This window comes from Natator depressus, chromosome 8 (assembly GCF_965152275.1).
Source record: "Natator depressus isolate rNatDep1 chromosome 8, rNatDep2.hap1, whole genome shotgun sequence".
Taxonomy (NCBI): Eukaryota; Metazoa; Chordata; order Testudines; family Cheloniidae; genus Natator; species Natator depressus.
This window is the reverse complement of record NC_134241.1, coordinates 18,551,799-18,579,107: the sequence shown is the minus strand read 5'-3', so window position 1 is coordinate 18,579,107 and position 27,309 is coordinate 18,551,799. Positions and strand designations below refer to the sequence as shown.

The 27,309-nt window shown below is 43.4% G+C and overlaps 1 protein-coding gene across 1 annotated transcript; it reads right to left on the bottom strand.

Annotated features, from left to right (window-relative positions):
* On the bottom strand, nt 1-27,309 carry LOC141992662 (uncharacterized). Its single transcript, XM_074961993.1, has 19 exons — nt 27,297-27,309; nt 25,985-26,140; nt 25,071-25,180; nt 24,693-24,814; nt 23,560-23,775; nt 22,493-22,636; nt 21,491-21,657; nt 17,720-17,835; nt 15,929-16,053; nt 15,020-15,244; nt 13,632-13,772; nt 11,817-11,980; nt 10,032-10,132; nt 8,508-8,623; nt 4,933-5,142; nt 3,940-4,097; nt 2,557-2,666; nt 1,129-1,238; nt 1-230 (listed from the first exon to the last, which is right to left on the bottom strand). Exons 4-19 carry the CDS (start codon nt 24,808-24,810, stop codon nt 1-3), a joined length of 2,451 nt encoding a protein of 816 aa, XP_074818094.1. The 5' UTR covers nt 24,811-24,814; nt 25,071-25,180; nt 25,985-26,140; nt 27,297-27,309.

Genomic DNA, 27,309 nt, shown 5'->3' with positions numbered 1-27,309 from the left:
CTAGTCATGTTCTAGGGATGTTCTCCGCTGCTGAAAGGGGTGCTGTGTCATCTCCATCTCCACTTTACTTCTCTGCTCTTTCCCATCAGTCTTTTCTACCAGCACTTGTCTTCTCCACTGGGCAGCTTTAAATGTAACAAACGCACTCACAACAACTACGAAAACTGAAACTAAAAGGGACGAGGTCAACGTTGTCCACCACTTATACGTGGAATCCAGCGCTCCAGGAACTGGCAAAACAAACAGGGAAAAAGAGCAAAGATGCTAAACCTAGGACGTGGTTCTGGACCAACTCTGCACTGGTTTCCCCTACTCCCCTCCAGCCCCACTGGCTATAATGGCATTACTCAGGATCTAAGTCGGCACAGAATTTAGCCCCATTGATTGGGCCTGAATTTGTAAATTAGTGGCCCAGACTGTAGGATGATGTGAGGCTGGCCCAGACTGTAGGATGATGTGAGGCTGCTTTTGGCATAAGAGCAGCGTAGCTGGTCCTACACAGCTCATCTCCATTGTACAAAGTGCGGCCAAGGGTTCCCTACACCTCACTGATCCCAGTTTCTTGGGAATGTTGGCAGTCGTGTAATTTATGCTAGGCTGCTGAGCTAGCACACAAAAGGTACGTCTCCAGTGCACTCAGAGGGGTGAATGCGGCTTGAGTAGGTATACCTTCACTAGCTTTAATGTAGCTAGCAAAGCTCAGAATAGCAGGGAAGGTGTGGTAGCACGGACTAGCAACACCAGAACATGTCCACAGTTCTCAGTGGGCTTGTCTAGCCTGTGCTACTGCTTCTTTTCAGCCACGCTAGCTAGGTTAGTGCTGGTACAGCTCCACAAGTGTGATCCCACCTCCACCTGCACTGTAGAGATGCCCACAGACCAGGATCAAGGGTGCGTAGAGGCTGGTGTGTCTTGTAAAACACATTGGGACTCCTCTCTATACAACCCAAGACTCTGGCTGGGTGCAGGCAGTTCCTGCAGAGGGAAAGGAATCCTGCTCAGGGCATGGAGCAGCAGACGAGCTTTGGAAAGCTGCACCTCAGGCACCCCTCTGACATGTCACTGTACATGGCACAGCACGGGGAGAGCTGTTAAAAACACTGAATCGTATGCAGGGCGCGCTCTCACCTGGGACTCCCTTGCAGATCCACGAAGCCCGTTCAGAGCAGGCAAAGGAAATTAAGGTTCCAGATACAGGTTCAATCTGCACACACAAATCTTGAACTGCTCTGAAACCCCTGCAAAGCAAAACAAAGCAATGGAACTCACTTTTACATGAGTCTGCATTTCCAACTCATGAGCAAAAGTCACTGCAAACACACATCTCATCTGTATTCCCATGGCGCTCCTCGGAGAGGGGGGAGGAAAAGGGTAAGAGATAAAGGAGGTAGAGTTGGTTGGGGTGTTGGGAAGAGGTTTGGGGGGGGAAGATGGGTGGAGTGTTTTTCCACTGTCACTTTTTAACTCATGGACTAGGCCTAGAGCACTTTTAATAGGCACAATTAGAAAGAAATCTAAATCAATGACCACCCTTAGTTAATTAAATACATTAGCTGTCATGGCCTTGATCATGCCCGCAGGTTCACACTTGTATCAGCTTCATATACCTTTCAAAATTTTACTTTCTGTGCTTGCACAGGAAGGTGCAGAAAATGATTTTTCCAAATCCTTCTGAGAATCAGAGTCCCCCAAGATTTCAGGGTACAAAGGTCATGTGTGAAAAACAAGACAGCTGTATTAAATCCCCATCATTCTCCACTGACTGCTCTTAGAATAGCCACCACCATCACCTTATATAAAAAGACAGGTCAGCTCCTCAGTTGGAATAAGTTGACATAGCTCCATATGGCCCTATAACTGTCTGAAATGCTTGAACAGAGACTATGAGATCAGTTTCACTCATTTGTTACCGTACTGTCCTTTCCCAGCCGAATACTGTCACCATCTCAAGACAAATGCATCCAGAGTGGTGTCAATATGAAGGATTTCCTTTTCCAAAAGCAGCTGGCACCTTAGACCATAGCTGCGATTTCCACAGAACTTTCAGTCCACTCTGATCAAAATATTCGACAATGCCTTTTGGAAAAGACACAATAAATCCAGGTGCGCTTAGTCAGGTCAAAAGGCAATTCGTAGTCTCACCTCCTCATGGGAGATCATTCTGCAGCCATGTGTTCCTGATGGGATCCTTTCTAAGGTATTTGCTCAACCCACAGCAATAAAACCAAACAACGCAGTTGCAGTCTGACACATTGCTTAGTATCTCGCAGACCCAGCAGCCATGAAACTAATACCCTGGACCACAAAAATACTGATTTAGAGAGGTATGTATTCGTGCCAGCGGCACTGAAGGGCAGACTACACAGCCTGAGTTTTGGGACAATCTGCATTAGGACTGCAGGACTGAGCCCTCAAATAGCAGACATCTATTTCTCTTTATAGGGTGAATATATTTAAATAACTGAAATATGGCCAAGACAAACTCCCCCATGATTTTATCACCCTTAAATAAAGCAAAGGTGAACAGAATGAGAAAGGGGAACTGCTTATTTTTACCAACGAGGGGCTGCTCTATCTCCATCAGGCATGATCCAGGAGTTTGACTGGAGTTTATAGCTCAGGCTGCCAAGCCAGCTTTTTCTAGTGATGACTTTAGCTATCCATCTCTGCAAAGAATTAGCAGAAACAGTGTTGGGACATACATTGTGGCTAAAATACATTAATAAATGCAATCGGTAACGATCAAGCACAGCCTCATTTCTTTGGATGAACGTTATATATGTGGACATATTTCCAGCTGAGGATTTGGCCCATTACTCTTGGATTCTCTTTTTAACTGGTATTGAGAATTAGCTTAACATATTAAGGGCCCGATTCTGTTCCTATTGAAATCAAGTAGTTTTGCTATTGGTTTTAAATGGGAGTAGGTTTAACTTTGTGTAACAGTTCACCAGTGACCAAAGCAAACATTAGTTACAAGTACATAATGAAGTATTAAACCGGGTATCTATTGTTAAAAGGGTGCTGTCAAGCAGTTGAGGGCCAATTTTGATTTACTTTATAATGGCTCTAGTTGGGTACGAATGTTCTCCAGATCCCAGCACGATCTAACTTCTCTGTCTATAGTGCCCATCCCCATAGTATCATCTAACCACTACCACATAACTGGTGAGGTTTCTAGAGAACTTCATGGTGTCTTCTGCTCTCCCTGACTTGGTTCTATCTCCAGGGACGAACTTTTGCAAAAATCCACCATTCAATTGTTGAGAAATTGAAGACAAATTAAAAAATAACCACTCCTGATGTAGGACCTACATAGCTAAATCTTGAGATCCTTGTTTAGTTTTTATTCAGTCCCTACTCAGGCAAAACTCCCACTGACATCAAGTGGGACTTTACCTGAATAAGGACCTCTAGCTTTAGCTCAGTATTATTATTATTTATATTATGTTAGCATGTAGGAGACCGTCATGAAGTAGGACTCCATTGTGCTTAGGCACTGTCCAAACAGAACAAGAAGATGGTCTCTGCCCCAGAAAGCTTACAATTTAAGTATAGTTTGTGTTCTGTTACTTCATATCCAGCCAGTTGGCTGATGGATTACAAGATAACTACAAACCCTATCTCCAGAAATCCTGGCATCACCGAACTATGGATGGGGGTGTTCCCTTAAGTGAAAAAGAAATGGAAGCTGATGTTGGCACACAAATAAATGAGTGAAAGAACGAGGATCATGTTGGCATGTGATCCATAAAATACATAAAAACACTGATTAGTTTTTCTTTTAAGAAGATAAAAGGGATCCAATAAGCTGAGATTAATATTATTTCAACATTTCAGACACAATGGAATGCAAAACAATACAAATTTAAAGACTAGCAAAAACCTCAATAGCACTTCTTCATTAACTATTAACAATCTGACACTCATATGACTGACCTGTTCTTCAGTGTTGTTTAATTTGATCAGTTGTGCCCCTTGGAACCGACTACACATGAACTCTGCTTCGCTCTTATTCAGCACCCCATAGGGAGGAACATAGTAACAATTTCCATTCCAGTACTTCCAAGAGGCAAAACAGAACTTGCTTGTAAGGCCTTTTTGAAACATACAGACACACAAATTAAAGGTGCAACACACACTATGCCCTATTAGGCAGGCAAAGATATTATATAGTTGTTTGCAACTTAAAGACATATCGCACGTGATCTCCTATATAACTGTAGTATGTTATGTGCATGTAGCATACCATAATACAGGGCAAAGTCTATTTTAGTAGCCCATTAATTGTGGTTTGCTTTAGTCATTCTGGTGTTTTATTAGCAAGCCACTAAAAGGTGCCCTTTTGTATCTTGTTAGATAGTAGTTGACTCTTTAAAAATACTTCAAACAATTGCTAATTTTCCTCAGCTGCAGTACTTACGGTATTCACAGAGTTCTAATTTTTTCCTTTCTTGACATGTCACTGTACCATCACACAGCCCTGTGAGTCTATTACACACGGTATGATTGAGACAGGTGGGGCATTTCTTTTGACAATAGGCACCATAATGTCCTTTGCTGCAAGCTGAAAGTAATTTAAAAAAAAAAACCCACACCTCTAAATTTAGCTTCCATTTTTGGCATCTCTTGAAAATTTGAATTGTTTTTTTAAAAAGAAAAACAAAGACAAAATGCCAGGTTACCTTGAAATATAATATAGTGAACTTGCTTGATATATTAAACTTTAAACTTATACTGTCAACATGCTTTATAGGAATTATTTTATTTTTTTCCATTTCAGTTTCAAACTTCCAAGGAACACAGAAAAATAAACAAACAACTAAAAAGTAATCAATCAGCAATGCCTTCATTTCCTTTTCTATGCACAAATTTACAATGCTACAGCATTATCCTTTTCTTAACATATAGCACAAACAAGACGACAATTACCACTCCTCAGGTACACAGCATCCTGTCTGTTTTTGCTGAAGATCAGTTCTTTACCAGTGACTGGTATGTAACGCTTTCCCCAGTAGGTGACTCCAGTGCAATCTGCTTTTAAAATACAGGCTGACAGAGCAAACTCCAAGGATGAATATGTATCTCTCCCTGAAGGCTTAGTGAGCAGCCTTCTGGAGTATTTCCAAAACATGCTGTCACCTGAAAGATTTTTAGAAAAGCATCCATAACTTTCTCTTTGCATTTTACAGAGCCAATCCCTGTACTACACTTTCCTTCACTGTGCAAGATGGGGGCGCTGAGGAACAGCAAGCAATGGCTCTCACATTTTCTGCACACGGAAAGTGCAGCCCTTCATGTCAATGCACATCAGACAGGACCTTTGCTTTAAATACTTCATCTAAAAAACTGACACTCAGTAAACCAAGGGTAGTCAATAGCAGGACAGTGAGCCAAATCTGGACTACCATACGCTTTTGAACAGACCCCAAAATCTTTTGATTTACTTCTCATTATTATTGTTTATTTTTTTTCTCTGGAGTCTGGACCTTGACTATACCTTGACCAAGAAATTTGGACCTTGACAAGAAATAACTGACTACGCCTGCAGTAAACCCATGGATCTCCATTTACCTACCTGAGAAGGATGAAGGGCTGAGCCAAGCTTGCTGGGATTCAAACTTGTGGTTCCTAGGAGTCTAGGGGTTTCAAACCTGAGACTTAGAGTACTATTTGATACCAATTCCTGCTCTCATTTCTCTGTTCTTTTGTAACAAATATCTTAATGGCAATATAAACATATGGAAAAGAATGAGAGTGACACACTGGGTGACCTGACGGGTCAGCTGAAAATCCGGGAACCAAGAACACACACATTGCTGGTCTGTGTTATTTCCATATATGTATCCAGCTTTCACACCAATGAACAGTCAATTCATAAAAAATCTCAGCCCCTCAGAGCTTATGTCCACATAGGAACCAGGATAATATTCCACCAATAATAACCTGAGAAACAGTCACACTTGCAATAAAATAAATGATTACCCCAAGATGGCATCACAATTTCACATGCACACAGTGCTGTAGGTTGTGTGACAGTGTTTAACAATGTGATCAACACAAACTCAAGCAGATCTAGTAGAGGGCAGTGTTAACATATGCACCTCAAAGAAAGGAAGACAGGGGCACATGTAACAATACAATTCAAATAAGTGCAATTCATTTTCTAGGACTATACAAAAATCCCCTGAACAATTTTTTTTAATAAGCTATTCTGCAGTTTCCTTTTGCCATTTCCATACCCCATTCCCACCCTCACATTTCTTGTGTTCACAAAACCAAAAATTTAGCTGCAAAAACCAAACTGGTTTGCATGTTTTTGAAATAGAAACAATGTTGCTCAAAAATGGGCACAAATTTTGAACATTTCAAATTACATGATCAATGTCACATGCTCCTCCATCAGCTCAGAGACCTGCTGAACTACAGCAGCTGACAATGGTCTTCCTGAGCAGTGCAAAGCGCAACACTCTGAAATGGTGTTTTATAATTAGATGCAGCTTGTTTGCTGGATCACAGGCCATCACTGCAAACCATTTTTCAAAGCCAGCCACACCTGTTGACTTTTTACACTTCCACCTTGGAAAAAAAAACAAAAACAGGTTCTTTGGCCTCATTCCCTTTAACAACCGAAAATCCAGACTGAAGTGACCTTGTCTGTCTAGTTCATGTTCATAGGACTGGATGCATTAAATTCTCCTAGACTGCTGTCATATTTCTCCTTTTGGTAAATAAATCAAATGTGAGACTATTAAATTTAATACAAACGGATACTATTAGCCTCTTGTTTGCTCCAGGCTCAGCATTCTCATTTAAATGTGGCAAGATCTGTAAAATAAAGTCAGTCGGGGACTGACTTAAACAAGTCTGACATTTCCTTGAATCCAACACTTGGAGTTCAGAGGCTTTTCTGTAAGAAATGGCCCTAAAATATAATTACCAGAGCATGATCTTTGCTTTTCTGTTTTGTGTGTGCGGATAATAAGAGCTGCAAATCAGACGCTGCTTGACAATTCTGAATAGTCACTTAGTACCAAGCCTAGTACTAGGCTTTGGTACCAACTTAGTGTTAGACTGTGACTAGAACTGGGCGACATTTTTTTGGCGAATCAGAAATTCAGCAAAGAAAATGCATTTTTCAGGACCCTGAAACAAGCTGCACATTTAAGTTGAATTTTGTGAATAGTTTCGACTGAAAAAAATGGCAGGAAAAAAAGTCACATCTCTTAAACCCAGGTGAGCCCGGCATTGTGTCCAATGATTTTTCCCACAACTGGGATGGGAAATGTGAAGAAAAATGTAGAAATTGGTTAAAAGAAAAACTCTATTTCTACTGCTAATCTAAGAAACTAAAACTGAAGGGAAATTAAAAAAACAAACTTTTTTTAAAAAATAACTGGCTAAGTAGAGTCTAATCAAACTGTCTCCGCTAAAACTACGATGTAAACGATTTTCTTTGCGAGAGCTGTTCGAAGAGGCAGCACGGCCACTGAGCTGTGGCTGCAGCTGAGGACATAGAGAAGGAATGGAGGGGTCAGGTCGCGTGCGCTACAAGAAGCACCAACGACACCGCGAGACAGCTGCTGCGCACGCGCACGCCCCAACCAAGAACTGCTACCTAAAATCTCCGATCTCCGGCACAGGGACGCACCGACACCTAACGTGGAGCACTCACAGGGACACTACTCGAAGAAGAAACCACACTTAATTTCAGTCCAGAATTACCTGAATTTGATTTCAGTTCAGCCACCAAACCAATGTTATCAATTATTTTCTCAACTCTAATTGTGACTAAACCCACACAGTCACGTGGAGGAGTAAGGATATCCACCACTACTGTTTAGTGGTTTGAGTTAAGGCTACCCAGGTCTTAGCTTTCAGTGCTCTGGGGAGCTGTCTGATTGCACGGGGGAGGAGGGAGTTAGCTGCACCCTGAAAAGGACTGTAGTACATTTCTCCTCCTCCACTGGCATGGACAGGGAGCCCTGGAAAGAACTCCTTCTCTGCAGAACACTGCTTCCCAGGGAGCTTCTGGTGGCAGTGCAGCTATGCATCAGCACTGAGCATAAAACGTGCAATCTGGCCCTTCTCAAGAAGGCTGTTCATACTGAGTCACCAACTCCATGTCCTCGACTTTTGGTTTTGTTGCTGTAAAGAGATTTCCCATTTTCAGAAGTGACCCAGGATGACACCGCTTAGCTTTTAAGGGCTGTGCAGTTCACAGCACTAGCTGTCTATGGCCGCAGGCACATTTTATACACAGTAGCTAAACTCATCAATTTCACTTTTGGCCCAATTCTGTCACCCTTACTGACAGTGCCAAGTACCCACTCTGTGAGCAGATCAACCTTTGTAAATGGCAGAATCAGGCCCTATATATTTGCCATACACAGATGTGAACCTACAGTATATATGGTATAGCAACAGTCAGTTCAGCCAGAGCTTTTTGCCCTGGAAGAGTAAGATGAACACCTCCCAAATGGTTATCCCATCGAATTCTCTCTTACCTTCCCTTCTTTCACAAACCCAGAAAGCCAGAGAAGAACAGTTAATTTGGTTCAAGCTCCCATTCGCATTCAGCTGATCACAACTGTCTGGAGTAGTACTCTTGGTGGGGCTTACCCTGAACAATCAAAAGCACACAGTACTGGATGTTAAACATCACATCAGATGAAAGAGAGCCAGGGTTTTGGCTCTAAGAAAAATAAATGATTTCAGACACACTGTAGTTATACTAAACCTCATGAAAAGACTCATAACAAATCCATGCGAGATAAATTTTCAGTCTGTCATTTGAGTGCTCAAAGCAGCAAGTTGGGCCCAAATGTCCGTTTTATGCACTCATACAGGATTTGGAGTCCTGCCTTAGCAATGTGTATCCTCTGTAGGCCTTTTTAGCCTTCCATTTCTCTCTCCTGAGTGATACCTGAGCAATGTTCGTTCTTATTATTTCAGTTTCCAAGATATCTTACTTACTTCCCAATGACTCCAAGCACATTTCCCCCAGGATGTTCCTATACCCCTTATCCTTTTCACTCTGTCATACTAGACCCACTTTTGCAGCTCCCTCTAGCTTAGCCCTTAGCCTCCAAACCACTCTCTAGATACCAAACTCCATATACATTTTGGGATCCAGAAAGCAGAGCCTTAACCAAGACACAAAGCCAATATGAAAGCTGTGATGGCTATGGACTCCTCATACAAATAAGCAGGCCCAATGTCAAGGCAAATAAGCAGACCCAAGATCAAGGCTAGAGGCAGTTTCCATATTGTGAAGCTGATTTCCAGTGGAGGTGGCTATCAGTGGTGGACAATGATCCATGTCACAAAAATACATCCTTGCAACCAGCCATTCCTGGTAGCCTCAGCGGAGAGAAAAAAGAGACGCTGTGGGCCAAGTTGTCTGGAGTTGTCCTGCCCCAGAGGGAGCTCCCCACATTTCAGGTGGAGAGATGGTGCAGCATGCTCCAGGAGGCGGTGCAGGAAGGAGAAAGGGGGCAAGAGTATGGTCCCCAATGAAGCCATGGTCCCTAAGCACAGGGATGGCAATTGTAATTGGCTCCCGTGTGGAAGGAAGGCTCCTGGCCCTGAATTATCAAGGAAACTACATTATCTCTTACATCTGAAGGTGGTCTCTCCATGGTCCCTGCTGCTGCTGCTGCTGGGCCTATTCTGTGGATGAAGGGAGGAACTGTGCTCATAAGGGACATGTGCAGAAAACCACTTCACAAAGAAGCCAGTAGAAATTTCTGGACAGAGGGCGATTTCCAAAGGCACAAATGGCTTTCAGGCAACCAACTCCCACTGAAAGTCATTGGTGGTCAGGAGCCTAAATGGCATATGTGTCTTTGCAAACCTCCCTGCAAACCCCAGCTGGTGTAAACTGGCATAGTTTCATTTAAGTCAATGGAGTTACGACAATTTACATCAGCTGAGGATCTGACCCTTGGGGTGAAAAGTGTTTTAAAAACCCCATTAGATGTGTAGTCTGTTTAAAACCCATTTTTATGAAATCAGCAAGGTAGCCTTACATAACACGTTGATTCTTCCTGCTTGATTTCTCTGCATCGCTTTGTGAGGCACCCAATGAGAAAATCCAAACAGGTTTCTGTAACACAGAGGTTACCCAGGCCTGCAAGTTAGAAGCACACTTATGTTAGAGAACTAAGGTATATAAAGAAGGACATGCCCATTGACAGGTAAATGGCAGAGGTTTATTTGATGGATCCTAGGGCAGGATTTCCAGTCGTAAACATTTGTCCTGGTACTAGTATTGGTATCCAATTATCCAAACCATCCGAACAGCTTCTGACTTTTGAGAGGGGTTCAAAATCAAAAGTCAAATCGAGATCTGAATTTGGCAAACAGCTCTTATCTGTGCAATACACAGAACACTCCTGTAACAAAAGACTTTGCAGAAAAGGGGTGGGTACCACAAAGAGATGATAAGACAGCAATGACATCACCACTTTAGTACAATTTACGACAGCAGCTGGTTAAAAGATTTTTTTAGGCAAATTGAGAAGGGTGTACACAAGTCATTCACTAATCTTTTTGTACGGAAGCCGTTTCACACCATGCTTGGTTTATGATGTGCTTTTTGCATGTGCTGCACAATAATGTGTTTTATAGCTGAGAAGCATGACCCTGGCAATTAGACCAAGGATGCAGAATGTTGGGAACGGACGATTCAGGAGTTTGCCGTTTGAAACACAAAGAGTCTGGATAAAAGCGTTACGAGAGTCCAAGGGTGGGAGAGTGAGTGATACTTGTGAGGAGATTTTACTCTTACAACATACAACAGAAACGTTTTCTAGGTGTATTCCAGTACTGTGCTGCAGCAGCACCATAAAAAGAGCCACTGCCAGCACAGTCCAGCACCCTCTTTTATACAGTGATTAGCTGATGTGCTCATGCTGTGATGGTCAGAGACAGGGGAGTGCAGGACACTGGGACGATAAGAGTCAGATTTTTTATTAGCTTGCCCCATAAGGCTATGTAACTGGGCTGGATATACACACCTGACCCGACGCTTGAACTTGTAGCGTTGGGTCTCAAACAGAGTGTGTGTGTGTGTGTATTGACTGGTTTCTGTGTGTTACACTGTTGTAAGTCAGGAGTAACTGTAATGATGTGCATGGTGTAAAACTACTTAAGTGAGACCTGGCTCAGTGTCTTTCCACCAGTAGACGCAGTGTTAAAAAAGCCATTTGCTGCTGTATGGCCCCACCATAACAGACTGGTATGTGCAGTCAGGCCAAACTCTAAAGCCCAGTCACTACTTATATTCCAGCCAGGCACCGGGCAGCACACAAGGTGTAACAGGGAGGAATCATCCTTTCAGGCATGATAAGTGTTGTCGCTGTGTTTTGTAGAACTGTTGTGGAGTTAAAACGGAGAAACCTCACTTTTCACAGATATGTTTGGATCGCCCTCAGCAAAGTTGGACTTTTTCTTATGTTTCAATGCACAAAGCCCTTTTCTGAAATTCACCAAACAGTAATATTTCGCTCCAGCAGAAAACCCAACATGAAACTGTGACAATATTTTCACAAGTTCACACACCCCTGATCATCAATAAAGACTGACTCACTGAAGCTCGACTTGCAGAATACAGCTCAGTTGGCAGCTCTGGCTCTAATGGAGCTAGAGTAAATTACATCTGCTGTGCTAACAGCTATGGAAGCCTGGCTATCCCTGTAAACCAGGCATCGATAACTTTGAAGACAGATAGGGAGCAGCTCTCTGAAGTTGCAAGGTGACATTTGTCCATCAATAACCACCTTTTCAACACCGCATAAACTGAAACACTTCACCTTTTCTTCTGCGCTATCCAGCAATAGTAGGTCCGTGCCATTATAGGCAGTGCAGTAATTCTTAGCTTCCAGCCAGGTCAAACTATTCGTCTCTTCCATATAATAACAGCTGCCATTCCAGTACCACCATCCAGGATCCTCTGGGCATTTCATATTGATCACTCCTGAGGAACAAACAGAGATATTTTAAACAACCGGAACACTCACAAAATCTCACTTTTGGAAACAGTAGCCCAGATCTTTGTTAAAGAAGTGCCATTATTCAACACAGTGAAACCTGGCTTTAGTGACCATTACTGAATCCAATGAAATTAACTGCTTCTTCGTATAAAAGCTTAAATGTTCTCACTACGTGCCTATTCCCAAACTCACAAAGTTTAATGCAAGTCTTTCCATTGGCTTCAAATGGACTTTGGTTCAGGCAGTGTATTTGGGAATGCTGTGGGGTGATCTCTCAAGACTGCAAGTTGCCTATAACGTGACTATCCCTTTGACAAACGTCAATTCACTGAAACCAGTACAGCTTTCAGTGAACCAATATTTTCACATAACAGTAAAAGCTTTGTTGGGACAATGGGAGGTGCTGGTTAGTCAAAAATTCTGGTTAGCTAAGAGTTATACTTATCAATGGATTACCAATTTTCAAAAGAATTAGAATACAATAAAATGAACAAACATTCCTATTCTCGCCCTTTTCAAAACGTGTACAAATATCTATTTTCTGTTTTAATATCAACACAACTCTTATGCTTCTCTCCTTTGCTTTTCGCTGGTATTCTGGATGCCATAATGGTAGGATGGCATTGATATCTTACGATGAACACAGGACAATACACTGAGTAATAAACCAACCGATCACAGTGGCAGATACAAACAGAAAGAACAGCATTCGGCTCTCCTAGGCTAACTCGGGCGTAGTCTGACTACTCTCAGAAATACTTGGGTTCCGAATAGCTTCGGCATCGATTCTGGGTAGCTTCGGCACCGGTTACTAGACTGAAGATTTGTATTGGGAGATATCAGAAATGCCGATTTCTAGAGCTTTCCGGATGGTAAAGTGCCGAGTAACATAGCTTTTACTGTATATTGCTATGTATTGCAAAAGTACAGTACAAAAAGAGAAGGAATTGGTACCATCTAGTGGTTAGAGCTATGGTCTGGATACAATTCCTGGCTTTACCACTGCTTCTTTGTGCGTCACCAACCTTGTCTCTCTCTTAACCTCTGCATGCTTCTGTTCCCGTTGTGTAACACGAGGATATTAATACTTATCTCATAGACATGGTTAGGGTTAATTGATGAACATAAAAAGTGTTTTCAGACCCTCTGATGAGAGGCTGCACAGAAGTACAAAGGATTACTATTCAGAACACAGTGAAGCCAAGGACACAAGTTGAAATGTCGCACGACATTCAATTGCTATGTTGTTTATATACCATTCACATGGGTTGGAACGCTGCCAGTCAGAGCAAGTCTTGGTGCACAGTGAGGCATGAAACCCAGGAATGAAAGAAGGTTTTAGACACATTTTCTCCTGGGTTTGTCTGCTTCTTTCTCTAACAGAAACTGCGAAATTACTCAATGGCCAGCACAATGATTAATAGTCTTAGGGAATCACAAATATTATGGGGATAGCTGAGCAGACTACATTTAATAGCATACATGGCCAACATGCTGATAACCCAAAACAATAGTGAAGCCAAGGAATTTTCTGCTATGTCTTCTGATGGGAGTGTGAGTAAAATCAATAAGCTCTGTTGCTCTCTTTGCCAGCTGCTTTCCTTTCTCCACTGTGATGGGTTGTGTATCACGTACCTTTTTGGCATTGCTGTGCCACGTATTCCTGAGAACACTGTAAATTCTCTGCACATTCTCCAGTGAAGGGGCTGCAGTTTTCAATTCTACTGCAAGTGCAACTGCCCAGGCATTCAGTACCATAGTGCCCTGGGGCACAAGCTGCAAAAAATAGACAGTGAAAAGAGACTTAGAAATTACTATGGAGACAAGAATCTAAATCAAACCAATTAGTGCCTCAACCATGAAAATGTGCACAGACTTTATTTACATGGAAAGGATACAAATTATCACTGAAACCATGGCATAGTACACAAGGGAATCCAGTGTAAAAGTCCTACAGCTCACTGTAATAGTAAGCAGAAGAGACAGGATACGGAGGCCAGGGGAACCTCACTCAATATGTACCTAGAATAGTTCTTTCCAGGCTATTTATTTCATATCTCAGGGTATGCAATTCCCTATCTAATGGGGTAACACTAAACCCGATTTCTGGCTAGTAAAACATAGGTACAGCAGTAGATTAAAGGGACACTGTCAAGGCAGGAAAATCTTGCTATTATAGACGTATGTGATCATGTATATGCATGTGTATGCCACCCCAACGAGCCCTCTCCACTCCATGCACCTGTTTCATTTTGGCAGGCAGAGAAAGGTCCAGGAATCCTGCTCTCTGCCAGCACAAGCAATGCTGCTGTGCTCATAAGAACTGCAAAAGTCACTTCATTTACTTGGCTTTCCAAATGGCTGTAAACAATCACCGAGTACCACAGAATTATTTAGGCATAAGGAGAACTTTACATTCCAGGGCATTCTTAATTATTTTTGATTTTACAGCAGTGACATGTATTAATGCTGCTGTAATTGTCTAGTGTAGCGGTTCTCAAACTGTGGGTCGGGACTCCAAAGTCGGTTGCAACCCCATTTTAATGGGGTGACAAAGGCTGGCATTAGACTTGCTGGGGTCCAGGGCCAAAGCCCAAGCCCAAGCGCCCAGAGCCAAAGCTGAAGCCCGAGCCCCACCACCCAGGGCTGAAGCTGAAGCCCTTGGGCTTCAGTCCTGGATGGCAGGGCTCAGGCTTCGCTTCCCCCCTGACACACACCCAGGATAACGGAGCTCGGGCAGGCTCAGGCTTCAGTCCCTCCTCCCCACCACTCCCAGGGTCAAGTAGTAATTTTTGTTGTCAGAAGGGGGTCGCAGTGCAATGAAGTTTGAGAACCCCTGGTCTAGTGACATGGGCTGGGTAACTCTTCTCAGGGCAAGCTAAACATTTGCAGCCAAATTATTCGCTTCCAATACTGTGGTCCCAAGAGGGCTCTTGCAAAAAGAAGCTCTCCTGAGATCTGACAAGGAGCACACAGTTAATGTACATCACCCACAAGGGACATGCTTCAGTACTCTGGCATACGTGATTTCAAATATGCAGTGCTTTCATCTCCAAGAGCTCCAATGATGAGTAGAATTCGGGTTGCAAATATAGTTCTGTACTCTCCTTTGATCATCCCAACTCCATTGCAAATGCTTCGTTGAACTCTACAGAGCTGTAGGGCTTCCCATAATGACTGCTGTGTGGAATCTGATGTGTAAGTGCCAGCCAGGTAATAGCCTTGGAACTCCCGGAAATCCACAATTCCTAGAAGATAAACATTGTGTGTTTGGAATAGGGACTTTTTTTTTAAACCATCTTTCTTTTTTAAATTTTTTAAAAGAAGATAGAAAGTCCACATATGTCAGCTGGAAGCCTAAAAACGAAATCACAACAGAGTTAATATGCTAACATGCCACTCAAAGCAAAGATCATTTCGACTCTAAACCAGGGAATGACTCCTATCTTCAATGGCATTAAACAGAATCTCTGCTCTTAGTTACAATGGTATAAATCCAGAGTAACTCCACTGACTTCAACTGATTTATAACAGTGTAACTGAAAACAAAATTTGACTCTAGCCTAAAATAATGTAAGTGAACGGATTCCCCCAGGTGTTCTGTATGATCTTCTTTGAAACTGTAGCTATCAGGAATAGTGAGATCTTTGATAATGACAACAGTTCAGGGCAGACTGCTCTTGGCCCCCATGTTCATGCACAAGCAGAAGAGAGATGCCTTCTTTCCCACTTACATGCCCAATGCAAGGGCCAGCATTAACTGCAGTCCCTGTGTTCAACATGCAATGGCTGTCCCATCCTAGCATCATGTAATTCGACAACTCACAATCATGTTCAAACACGATTAAATCTTGTAATGCAGACAAGTACTGAGAAGCCTTGTTCATTCCTAATGTAAGCCAGCTGACAATACACACACACACATATATTACCTTCTTCTTTTCTCTTGCAAATCCACAGGGCTTTCCGAAAGCAGCTGACAGCTGTCAAAGAGCCTTTGGGAGCATTAAGCTGCACACAGCACTTAGCACCTATGGCCCACTTGCTTACAGACAACCTCAAGGAAACAAAAGTATACAAGGTTTTCCCACCAGTCTACACTTTATCCTTAAAAGCACCATAGCCAGGTTTAGTCTTACCGTTTCCTCCGTGCTGCTATTGCTAAAGTCATGACTGCATTCCCACCCCGGTTACATGGAGAGTTTGTTTCTACAGAATACATTGCAGTCTCTTCAGTTTAGCCAAGTGTTTTCAGTAATAAATGTGCCCTTAAAACATTACCATGCTCCATCTTTTCTCTTGCCCTATTATGCTAGCATACTGCAGAGTTCTCAGATGAACACTCTGAAACACTAGTGTCAGAAGAAACCTGCAGTGTTAAGATACCTTGATTCACCTTTGATTTGTTTCACAAAGGGCTGGTTTGTAACCATATTGCTCACACTGATGAGTAGTTACTCAGATGAGTAATCCAGATGAGGTCAATCGGCTGGCTGGGTTTTCAAAAACTCCTATGGGAGTTAGGTACCAAACTCCCATGTTAAGGGTAGCACCTATCTCCCATCAGTGCTTTTAAAAAACCCACTCAAATGGGCTACTCCTGTGAGTAGCTGCTCATCAGTGTCAGTAAGGAGGGGAGAGTCACACTTTGGCCCCTAATGTTGTTTAACACATCTCTATATGATATATGTACAACCCAATCCTACTATCAGGTCTGTGCATATGTCTGAGGGCACAGTTGGGCGCAAAAGATTTTAACATTTCCAGATACGAATCTGCTTTTCTAGGCTGATTTTTTGTTTCCTCCTTTGCCATACGTTTTTATTGTATCAGCAAAGAAGCAGTGCACTCTATGAAATTAACGCTATGAATCACAGAGCTGCCAGAAGCAGGAATGGCTCTACCAGAAAGATACAATAGGAATCACTTTGGGATGCCAAAAACCAGGGCAGGAATAAGTTCAGTAACTCTTTGTCTGGAAGGCTGCAAGTTGGTAGGAGATGGACATTTGCCAGTTTGCTTAAGACAACAGAACTCCTAGAGCCACCACTTATCAGGAAGTCTATGCAAGTACATTTTGCATTTGAAATATAATTAAATGTAACATGCACATACACAAACTTTGACTGAAATACATATGAAACATTTCTGTGACCCAAGGAATCTCTTTCCTGACAGATCACGTGCATCTGAGTTTTACCCAACTGAGGGTTGTCTTGTTGACTTGCCAGAAGTCCACCATCCATCACCCACAATTACAGAAGTTTGTCTAAAATAGCAGATCACAGATCTCTCATATTCAACACAGGATGTGATTTGCTGAGAGTAAAGGTCCTTAGTGGAAATTCTGTTAAGACTTTGGTGTTCTAATTCTAGTCCCTCTTGTTTTCTACAGGTCTCTGCTGGTTTCTATTTTAAATGAAGCATAAGTATGACCAGTAGTGCTGTTCCCAAACTTAGTTGGCTAACTACAGCCAGTTGGCCATTTTCAATTAGAATTTTCATTAGGAAAGTAATTTCATTAGGAAACTAGTGCAGCTGGATTGAGCAGACCATGATGAAGCACTGTATGCTCCTGTAGCCTCCCCTTGGACCACAACTCCATGTCAAAAGATGAGGATGGCTGTACTGAAGAGAGCAACAGGAGGGACTGGCCTGATGAATGCACTTCGGATGCCAGTGTAACACACAAATTCTAGTTCACACTTGCTTACTCAACTCACCATCTTGAAGCTGCAAATGGGAATTGACTGTTCGACCACTGCAAAACTGTACAGAATCTAAACCCATAAAGGCCAGTCCAGAATGATGCTTTGGGAAGTTTAGATACCAGCCATTCCTATAAATAACCAAACTGTGATTCAATACAGTAAAAGAGGGAACTTTTCTTTTGGAAAATCCTGAACAGCGAAGACAATGTACTGCAAGATGACATTCTCCCCCTCCCACCCCCTTCTCCTCCCCTCAACAGTCATTTTGATGTTCAAAACAAAATAGTTTAGACAGTAGTTTACTGTTTTGGATAGCTGAGAGGCAAAGATTCACTTAATACACAACAATTTTACTCTGTTTAGTTTATGTTTAATATCAAGAAGGTATGGACAATAACATTAACATTTCACCTGATGATTTTATTTTGAAGATGGAGATTTTTTATGTTTGACTTAAGTTGTAAAAACAGAGATGTTACAGCCTTACAGTTAAACAGGAATCCTTTGGGATGAAAGGTGCTAAGTGTTTTACACCCTGTACGAATTTTAATTCAGCCCCCTCTAAGGACAGAACTGCAGTATTCATTCTGCATCAGCAAAAATGACAGCAGCATTTTAGAAAGGGTAGTGAAAAATATCTTCTCTATTTGAAAAGGCAGATGAATTTCGGTAGGTAGGTAAAATGGTGATAATGGACCCAATTTCCCTTTTCTAGTAAAATGCCATGGGATTTGGCCCAAAATATTGATCTGGAACAAACGGCTTTGTTTTTGTTTTTTTACAAAATCTAAGATTGTTCTCAAAAATTGTGATGAAAAGAATTTGAAAGAAAAATAGAACATTCTCCTGCAAGGCTTGCAATGGAAAATAGTACAGTATTGTGCTAGTGCAGGGGTCGGCAACCTACGGCACGCGGGCCAAATACGGCACGGGAGCCGATGTTTAATGGCACGCTGCTGCCTGCCGGGTCCCAGCCTCCGGCCCCGCTCAGCCCGCTGCCGAACCCAGGCCAGCAGGACCCCGGTAGACAGCAGTGTGCCATTAAAAATCCTGCCCGCCCCGGCCTGCTCTTCTCCGCGCCTCTCCCCCGGAGGCAGGGTGAAGAAGCATGGTCCTGGCGGCTGCTGCTGCAGGGCAAGCAAGCTCTCCCCTCCCCCCGCCATGCTGGGTTCCTGCCCCTCCTCCTCTCCCTCCCTGCCGGGCGATCAGCTGATGGCCCTTGCAGGGGAGGGAGAGAAGCTGAGCTGCAGTGCATGCACTCACTGCTCCGGGGAGGAGGTGGAGAAGAGGTGGGAACGGGGTCTTGGGGAAGGGGGGTGGAATCAGGGCATATCCTCTCCAGCCCCCTGCCGTGAGCTGCTCTGGGCAGAGGGCTGGGAGCAACCCCACGACCCTAGCCCACACCCCCAGCCCTCTGCCCCGACCCCTACACCGCCCCACACATACCCCAGCCCTGTCCCCTGATCCCTGCACCCCCTCACACACACCCAGCCCTGTGCCCTGACCCCTGCACCCCCCTACGACCTCAGTCCTGACTCCAGTACCCCCCACATATGCCCCCAGCCCTCTGCCCTGACTCCTGCATCCTCCTCACACACCCCCAGCCTCCCCACACCCCATGGCCTGACTCTTGCACCCCCCACATTCCCACGCCCACCCTGAGCACCAAACGGGAGCTCTTGCACCCCTCGCACCAAATGGGAGCTGCCCAGGTAAGCACTCCACACCCGAACCTCCTGCCCCAACCCTGAGCCCCCTCCCTCATTCTAGCTCCTGGCCAGACCCTATACCCCAACCTGCTCCTTCACCCCCAGCCCTATGCTCAGTGCACTCCCACCCTCAGCTCAGTGCAGAGAAAGAGGAAGAGAATGGGCTAGAACCAGGGAGAAGGCAGGTACCCACTCTATGTGGGCAGGGCCAGGATCCCAGACCAGCAGTGGGCTGAGTTCGGCCGGCAGCTGGGACCCTGGCTGGCAGGAGCCGGCGGATGGAACCCCAAACCAGCAGCGGGCTGAGTGGCAGCAGGCTGAGCTGCTCAGCCCACTGCTGGTCTGGGGTACCGGCTGCTGGCCCCGCTCAGCCCGCTGCCGGTCTGGGGTTCTGGCTGCCGGCCCCTTGCCAACCAAGGTCCCGGCCGCAGGCCCCGCTCAGCCTGCTGCCAGCCTAGGTGAATGGAACCCCAGGCTGGCAGCAGGCTGAGGGGGCCAGCGGCGTAAGATCAGCAGTTTAATTTTAAATGAAGCTTCTTAAACATTCTGAAAATCTTGTTTACTTTACATACGACAATAGTTTAGTTATATAATATATAGACTTGTAGAGAGAGAACTTCTCAAAATGTTACAATGCATTACTGGCACACAAAACCTTAAATTAAAGTGAATAAATGAACACTCGGCACACCACTTCTGAAAGGCTGCCGACCCCTGTGCTAGTGTATGAGAACCAGAATGTGCAACTGATTAGAAAATTGCTTTGAATAAAGGTGAAACTGGCTAGCGTATTTTCATTGAGAGAACTGCAAAGGCAAACTTTTAAAGTAAACTGGATACTTAAAATTCTCTCACATTTGCAATATTAGCAGTGGCCAGGGCTGCTCTGCCTCATTGGAAAGATGAACTGATCCTAATACCAGGATTCAGCACTGACCCTACTCAGAGACTCCCTAGTCTTCAGCTTTCAGACTCTGAACACAGTACCATCTGTAGCCCGGTGGCTGTTAAGCTGTGCTGCCATAATGTCACTGTGTGATCTTGCAGGATAAGGCATGAAAGAATTTATTTTCTAAATGGATTTATTCTGGAACACAGCAGAATTTGAAGAGAAGAAGACAGATTCACCCCAGATGGCAGCCCCCAATCCTGGAGGGTGAGATTTACCTCAGGAAAGACCAGGCAGTCCATACACCACTGCCTTCTGCAGGGTTTCTAACAACAAAAGCTTTAAGTTACAACCATGGTTCCACAGGAGCTGAGCAGAATGGTTACATCTGTTGGGTACCCTTAGCTACGTCTCTCCAACCAGCCTCACTCACTCTCTAGACTGGTTATAGACCCCATGGTGAAGCAGGAGTTGTGGGCAGTTTATACCACTGTATATCTCTGGTGGGTGCACTTTTCACCACCAGCGATCTGTAGGCTAGGTTCCAACAACAAAATCTAGGAGTGAGTAGAGCTCATGGTGCTTTTAGGTGGCTTTTATTTAACACAGTGTTGCTGTAATGACTGAGAGGAAGGACAGGCTGCTGGTTAGGGGACATGCATGTGACTTAGAGAACTTGGTTCAAGTCCTTGCTCCTCCAGAGACTTCCTGTGTGACCTTGGGCAAGTTACTTAGCAACTCTGCCTCAGTTCCCCCATCTGTAAAATGGGGATAAACAGAACTGCCCTGTCACACAGCAGTGTTGTGTGGATAAATACATTACAGACTATAAGGTGCTCAGATACAGTGATAATGGGGGCCATATAAGTAACTAGGTTAGCTAACATATAGTAAGATTTAATTACATTTAACCTCCACTCCCCCTGAATTTTAAGTTATACTTGCTTTTAAAAAAGTATCCCAGTCTCTGAAACCAGAGATTCTGCAGAGTATCAACCTAGAATTATAAAAGATTCAGGCATAGAATCACACAAGAAAATGCAAAACCTCTCCAAATCTGCAGCTGTAGGCACACACATCCCTTCCTCACACTCTAGATATAGTCCCAAAGCCTCTGGGGAACTGCGATTTGCAAAGATAAGTACATACATCGTACACATACCCTTCACTGAGATTCTAGTATACCTTTTCCCCAGGACTTGTCAGCCACAGAAGATCTGTGTCCCTGTAACGCCTGCACAGGTCTCTTGCACGGAGCCAGGTTTGTCTCTTTGCTGTGTGGATATAATAACAGCTGCCTTGCCAGTACTGCCACCCATTTTCAACTGGGCACGTGCCACCAAATATGGACCCTAAAAATCACAGCATACACGTGTGGGGCTGGTTTCATCCCTGGTATAGCTCCACTGGCCTAATGGAAGGATCACTATGGGGAAGGATGTTTAAGACTGTTCTTATACAATCTGTTCAGTATAAGGATCTCTTAGAGCTTTTAATACTTACAAAATACTAGGAAGATCACATCAGACAAGGGCTCACGCCACAAAATCTGGTTTCAAACACCCCATAGGTTCTGGGTATCCGATCTCTGGTTTTGTAACTATAACTGGGACCATTTCCAAAATTTGGATTTGGTCAGGAGTTCAGGTATCTAAACACCTCTGAAGTTATGGGGTTTTGGTTTGAGTCCCAGCTCTAGGCTATGTTTATGGACTTACTCATTGGCCAACAGAAATATTTTAAATTATAATCAGATGACTTAAACAAGTTTCTCAAAAGTGGCAAATTTCACTTTTCTTTCCAGCGCACAGTGAATAAAAATCAATAACATGGGGATTTTCCTATTTGTTTAAAACTATAAAGTTTCTATTAAAATGGAATAGAGCTGAGACCTAGTTTGCAGAGTTCCTGCACACAGCAAGGTCAGAAGGTCTAATCTGAAGGTCTGATCTAAACCTCCTGAAGGTTAGGATGGCATGAGTTATATATTGTGTCAGTCTAATGACTTTAATGGAGTTCCTCACCCCACTAACACTGGTGTAAATCTAGAGCATCACCATTGCGTTTAGAGGTGCTGCGAATGGTGATGACATAATACATGAATAAAGAGAGAAGAATGTGCACAAATAGGTCCTGTGTATAGTCACAGTTTTCCTCTTCTCTCCTATGGATGTTAAACAGGCTCACCTTTTCCACAGGGGATAGGACTATTCTCCTTACTGCAAAACACAGTGTCACCACACAGCCCTGTGTATGGATTGCAGGCCATACCCTGCTCGCATGGTGGACACTTAAATTCACACAGAAGCCCAAATCTTCCAGAGATGCAATCTGTGAAAAGGGAACAAGTGAAGGACAATAAAGATGAACAGCTGCCAAAGTAAAAGTTTAATTACAATTGTGGAAAAAATACCATGTTCCTAAAGTAAAGGTAAAACTTTTGGGGTCTGCACACACAAGCAGGCACACACCCACACTCATTAACCATTAGCAGAAATTAAGAGTGTGCCTTCTGGGACCTTGGCTGGTGATTACAGCTTCTAATGCAAACCAACACAAGCAAGATGTCCGGTAAGGGTGGAAAAGAAAGCCATCCCCATGACAAATTATCGTGAAAATATTAGTTCCCACTCAGAGCTTTCCAAAATATCTGCCTTTAAATGAAAAGGTAGCCCAGTGTACAAGAGTCTTGACCCAGGGCTTTGTCACAGCAACGACAAGGCTGCTTCTTGTTAGTGCTTGAAAAAAAACAACAATAGATATAACTAGAGAGAGAGATAAATGCTCATAGAAAAAATGGCTTAAGAGCATGGCACAGGGCAAGCAGTTTCAAATGCGCAGCAGAAGGGGAAGGAAGTGATTAACACTTCTCGGTATTAGTTTATTCTGTACTAAAGCAGCGACAGCATTCAAAACCTTGCTTTCTGGATCTTCCTCTGGTGTTTTGTGCTAGCTCATTTTATTTTATGCTTTTGGGAGTAGGCAGCCTGATTGCTCATCTAGACAAGCAGCATCCTTCTATGTCTTTCACTTTTGTTAACAAAGATGAAGTAAGCCTTCAATTTTTCTGCTAGGCATGACTCATATCCTCTCCCTAAAGTTCTGCAGCTATTTTACATTTGTCTTCTGTTTTCACATCAATTTTTTTTAAAAGAACAACAAACAAAAAAACCACTCCAACCTCCTCCCCACCTAGGATGGGGGGGGGGGGGGAGGAGGAGGGAGAGAGTTAAGCTCTAAAACACTTGACATACCTGACTTGATAAAGGATTTCACGCTACTGTTCCTGCTGTTATACAGTTCCATCCCACTTTGTAGAATGTAGTGCTCCCCCATTGCCACGATCCCAGTGCAGGTCTGGAGCACGGAGCAGGTATCCGTAGCTTTCTTTAAGGTGTTATATATACTTGACGTTGATACGTAAGGGGAGTACAAAGCTCTCCCCTTGTGCATTGTAAAGAGGTTGACATCTGCAAAAATTTAAAAAAAAAAAAATGGATGATGGCATAAAATGAAATTCAGAAAATATGAATATGCAGGATGGGATGGGCCATGGCAGGAAAGAAATTGCAAACTTAACCAAAAGTTTCCAGTTAGACTTGGCCCAAGTCATATTGTTAAAATCTCCACCGGGGCCACAAGGGCGTAGATGAATCTTAGCAAGCGAGTTCCTCAGAGGTATTTTTCAGAGGTATTGTTTTAATTCAAGTCAATAGGAGATGCAAGTGTTCCATATTTCTGAAAAATCAGGTTCTTAAAGGGCTAAGTTGCCAGAGAAAGACTAAGTAAAATGATGACCCTAATTTACCATTTCACTGCTCCAGTTTAACACCAGATCACTCCACTGTGAATCAAATTGGCCTCCTCACTAGGTGCACAATCTAGCCCTCATTATGAAATAAACTTTCAGGGCCCAGTATGTTTGTCCAATTTTACCACAGCGTAACTCCCCTGAGGTTTACTCCTACAGGTTTACTTCATACAGTCTTACAAATCCGGGTCAGCTTGTGCATGGTGCGAGGAGGCCAGTCTGAATGATTTCCGACGAGATATTCTGGCGCTCAACTGCAGTACAGTGAAATGGTGAATCAGGCTGATCCTTTTACTTACAATGAACTCAGTGAAGTTACACTGACGCAGAATCAGATCGACACACTGAGGAATCAGGTCCTACAGGTTTACTTCATACAATCTTAAAATTAAAGGCCAGAGTGTGCAGAGAAAAGAGACATAAGCAAGCACTCCACCTCCATGTCCTCCTCAAGGTCCAGACACAATTTCAATTTTTCCTGGAACTCCCCCTTGGGCAGAAGAGCTCTTCTCCCATTCTTACGCAGACAACTGAACCCTAAATTAGGGTTCTAAGCCACAGATACGATAAATTTACCTCCCTCTCTTTTGCATATCCACTTTCTCAGAGAGGAACAATCTGCCGGGGAAAGGTATTGCTTGAAGGCAACCACACAGTCTTCTTTAGTGAGTGTATGCCTCCTGTTACGTTTCATGACCCTGCCAGGAGATGGAGAAAAGCCAAGTTGCAAAACCAAATGAGGTCAACTACAGCATCTCCAGATTTGAAGGGGTGCGTGGCATTTTTATTTAAGAAAATTGTAGCTAATAGCCATGGTACTGGTTTAGAACCCAAGGTGTTCTCTACTGAGGATCTGTATTCAGCGTCAGCCCTGGGCTCAATGGTTTTCTCTTGCAGGTTCTAACTGCTATTGTCCTATTTAAAACAACAGAATCTGTCAAAATTTAGTCTCACCATGCTCTTTCAGACCGAGCAGATGTGCCATCGACCCACACATATCTGAAGTCTTCTTTTTTATAGGTCAAACCTATCCAACTGTTCTCCCCTTTAAACTGTATCCAAGCCTAGAATGAAAACACAATCCATTCAAACGTGTTATTAGGCCTCTTATCCATTTTGCTCTTCATTCAGCAACATGTAGGATCCTTTGTCCAGTTACCACATGGGACAGAGTGACTCAAACCATTTGGTTCTTGCTCATTTTTATTAAGTGTCTAGCTTTTTCCTTTTGTGCGTGTGAGCCCACTGAGCTCACCCAGCACTACAGGTCCCATACTCCCCAGCCACCTTAGCTACAAAGCACTGGGGACGTGACACCCTCCTAAGCTTGTCAATACAGTTGCTTGTGAGATCATTGCAGCCTGCATAACTCAGAGCCACCCATTAGAGCCACGTAGGGCCGTTTTTTCCTCAGATGCACTGAGTGTGGCTCAGACTATTGAATCAGAAAGCACAATCATTCAGCAGGCAGCAGCTTATGATGGAAATACAGCACACAGTGCATTCTCTATTGTATCTTCTATCTACAGCAAAACAAAAAATCCTCCCACACTTACAAAATCCCCCAATTTGAAATCCGTCAAATGAGAAACTAGACAGGGTACCTTTTCGGCACTGTTTGTAATTTTAGCGAGATCTGTCTCCTTAAAGCCCTGACATGCACTTCTGGCCTCAGTCCACATTTTAGTTTTAGTATCTTCCACATAGTAACATGCCTTTAGAAAATAATGCCATCGAGGCCTCTGGGGGCACAACTGCCTGGAAACTGAACGCCACAAATTGTTATGGTACCCGACTTTGCAAATAAAAGAGCCAATGGGACTCAATAAATACAAGGATATGAATTTCCAAACTGTTGCTTTCTGTACCTTTGCTAGGAGAGCACCGTGGATCCTGAGACTGTAAACTGCAAGTAACGCTGGCAGTGCCTACACAATGTCCAGTAACACCACTGCAAGGAAAACCATTGGTGCATGGATGGCAAGTGGCTTGACAATCTGAGCCATAGTAACCTGGCCGGCAGCCTCAAAAGAAGTTTCAGAGTTAAATGAGAGAGCGCAGGGAATATTCAATCCCTCATTCCTTTTAAAATTTATTTCATTTTAAAAATACAATACAGGCTCATATCCAGTGACCTAGGCACCTACCCCATCAAGTAAAGTCACACATACATCAATAAAGGACTGCCCTAAAATACACCCACCTCAGCCCATTCTCACAATAGCCTTAACAAAGGGAAAAAGATAAGCTTTGCAAAGAGTAATTTTAGCTTTTGTGCTAAATGTGGCACTAGTGTTTATTTACACCACATCTGTGTCTCTTTATTCACTGGGTCATATTTATTTTTACTGTTCAGTCTATGTTTCTATAGACATATAATATGAGGCCTGGTTCCCATTTAAACAGGTGGAAGCCAGGAGTAACTCCTGTGAAGTCATGGAATTACTCCATGTTTACACCAGTGTATCAGAGAAAAACTGATCCTTCTTTCTCCATTTCCTGTGTTTCTAAGAGCATGCTTCCTTCTTAGTTCTGAGATCAGATTCTCAGCTGTTGATCTACCTCCGATGTATCACTGGAGCAGCACACCAGGGGTGGAGGACTGCTCTGACAGCAGTGGGTTGGGGAATACCGAGGTGGCACATAGCCAGCATGACTTTATGCACCCACTCTTGACCCTCAGCACAGTGAGTGACCCAGAAATGTGGCAGAGTATGCTGTACTGAGGGTCACGGGCCTGGCCTTCTGGCACAATTTAAAAAGCTCTGAAATTGATCTAACTTGCGCAGGAAGTCAAAAAGGACCCCCAGATGCCCCAGCACTGCAGGGCAAAAATATTGCAAGAGCCACGTGTAACCTCCTCCCTTCACATGGCTGGCAAAGTTCAATAGTACCTGAAGATCTGACTCATGAAGTAAGAATGTGTCTTTAAAAAGTAAATCAGCTCTCCCGTTCTGGAGAGTAGCTGTCACTCTGAAGGGCATTTTATATACGGGGCATTTTTGATGGACAACAACAGTAACGGGAGACCAAACACAAGGGATATCCTTTTAAAGACAACACACACAGTTTAATTTGTATTTTAGTTAATTTATTGTTGTAAGGTAGTCTGATATAATAAAGTAAGAGGTACTAACGAAGTCTGGGTTATAACTAGAAATATATACACTAAATACTTACCAGTTTTAAGATA

Excerpts from the sequence above, each read along its gene's own strand:
- LOC141992662 (XM_074961993.1), bottom strand. The coding sequence starts at position 24,810 with ATGAAACGTAACAGGAGGCATACACTCACTAAAGAAGACTGTGTGGTT. Across the intron at positions 16,054-17,719 it reads CCATTTGCAGCTTCAAGATG|GTTGTCTGTAAGCAAGTGGG; the intron begins GTGAGTTGAGTA and ends TGTTTCCTTGAG. Across the intron at positions 231-1,128 it reads GATCTGCAAGGGAGTCCCAG|TTCCTGGAGCGCTGGATTCC; the intron begins GTGAGAGCGCGC and ends TTGTTTTGCCAG.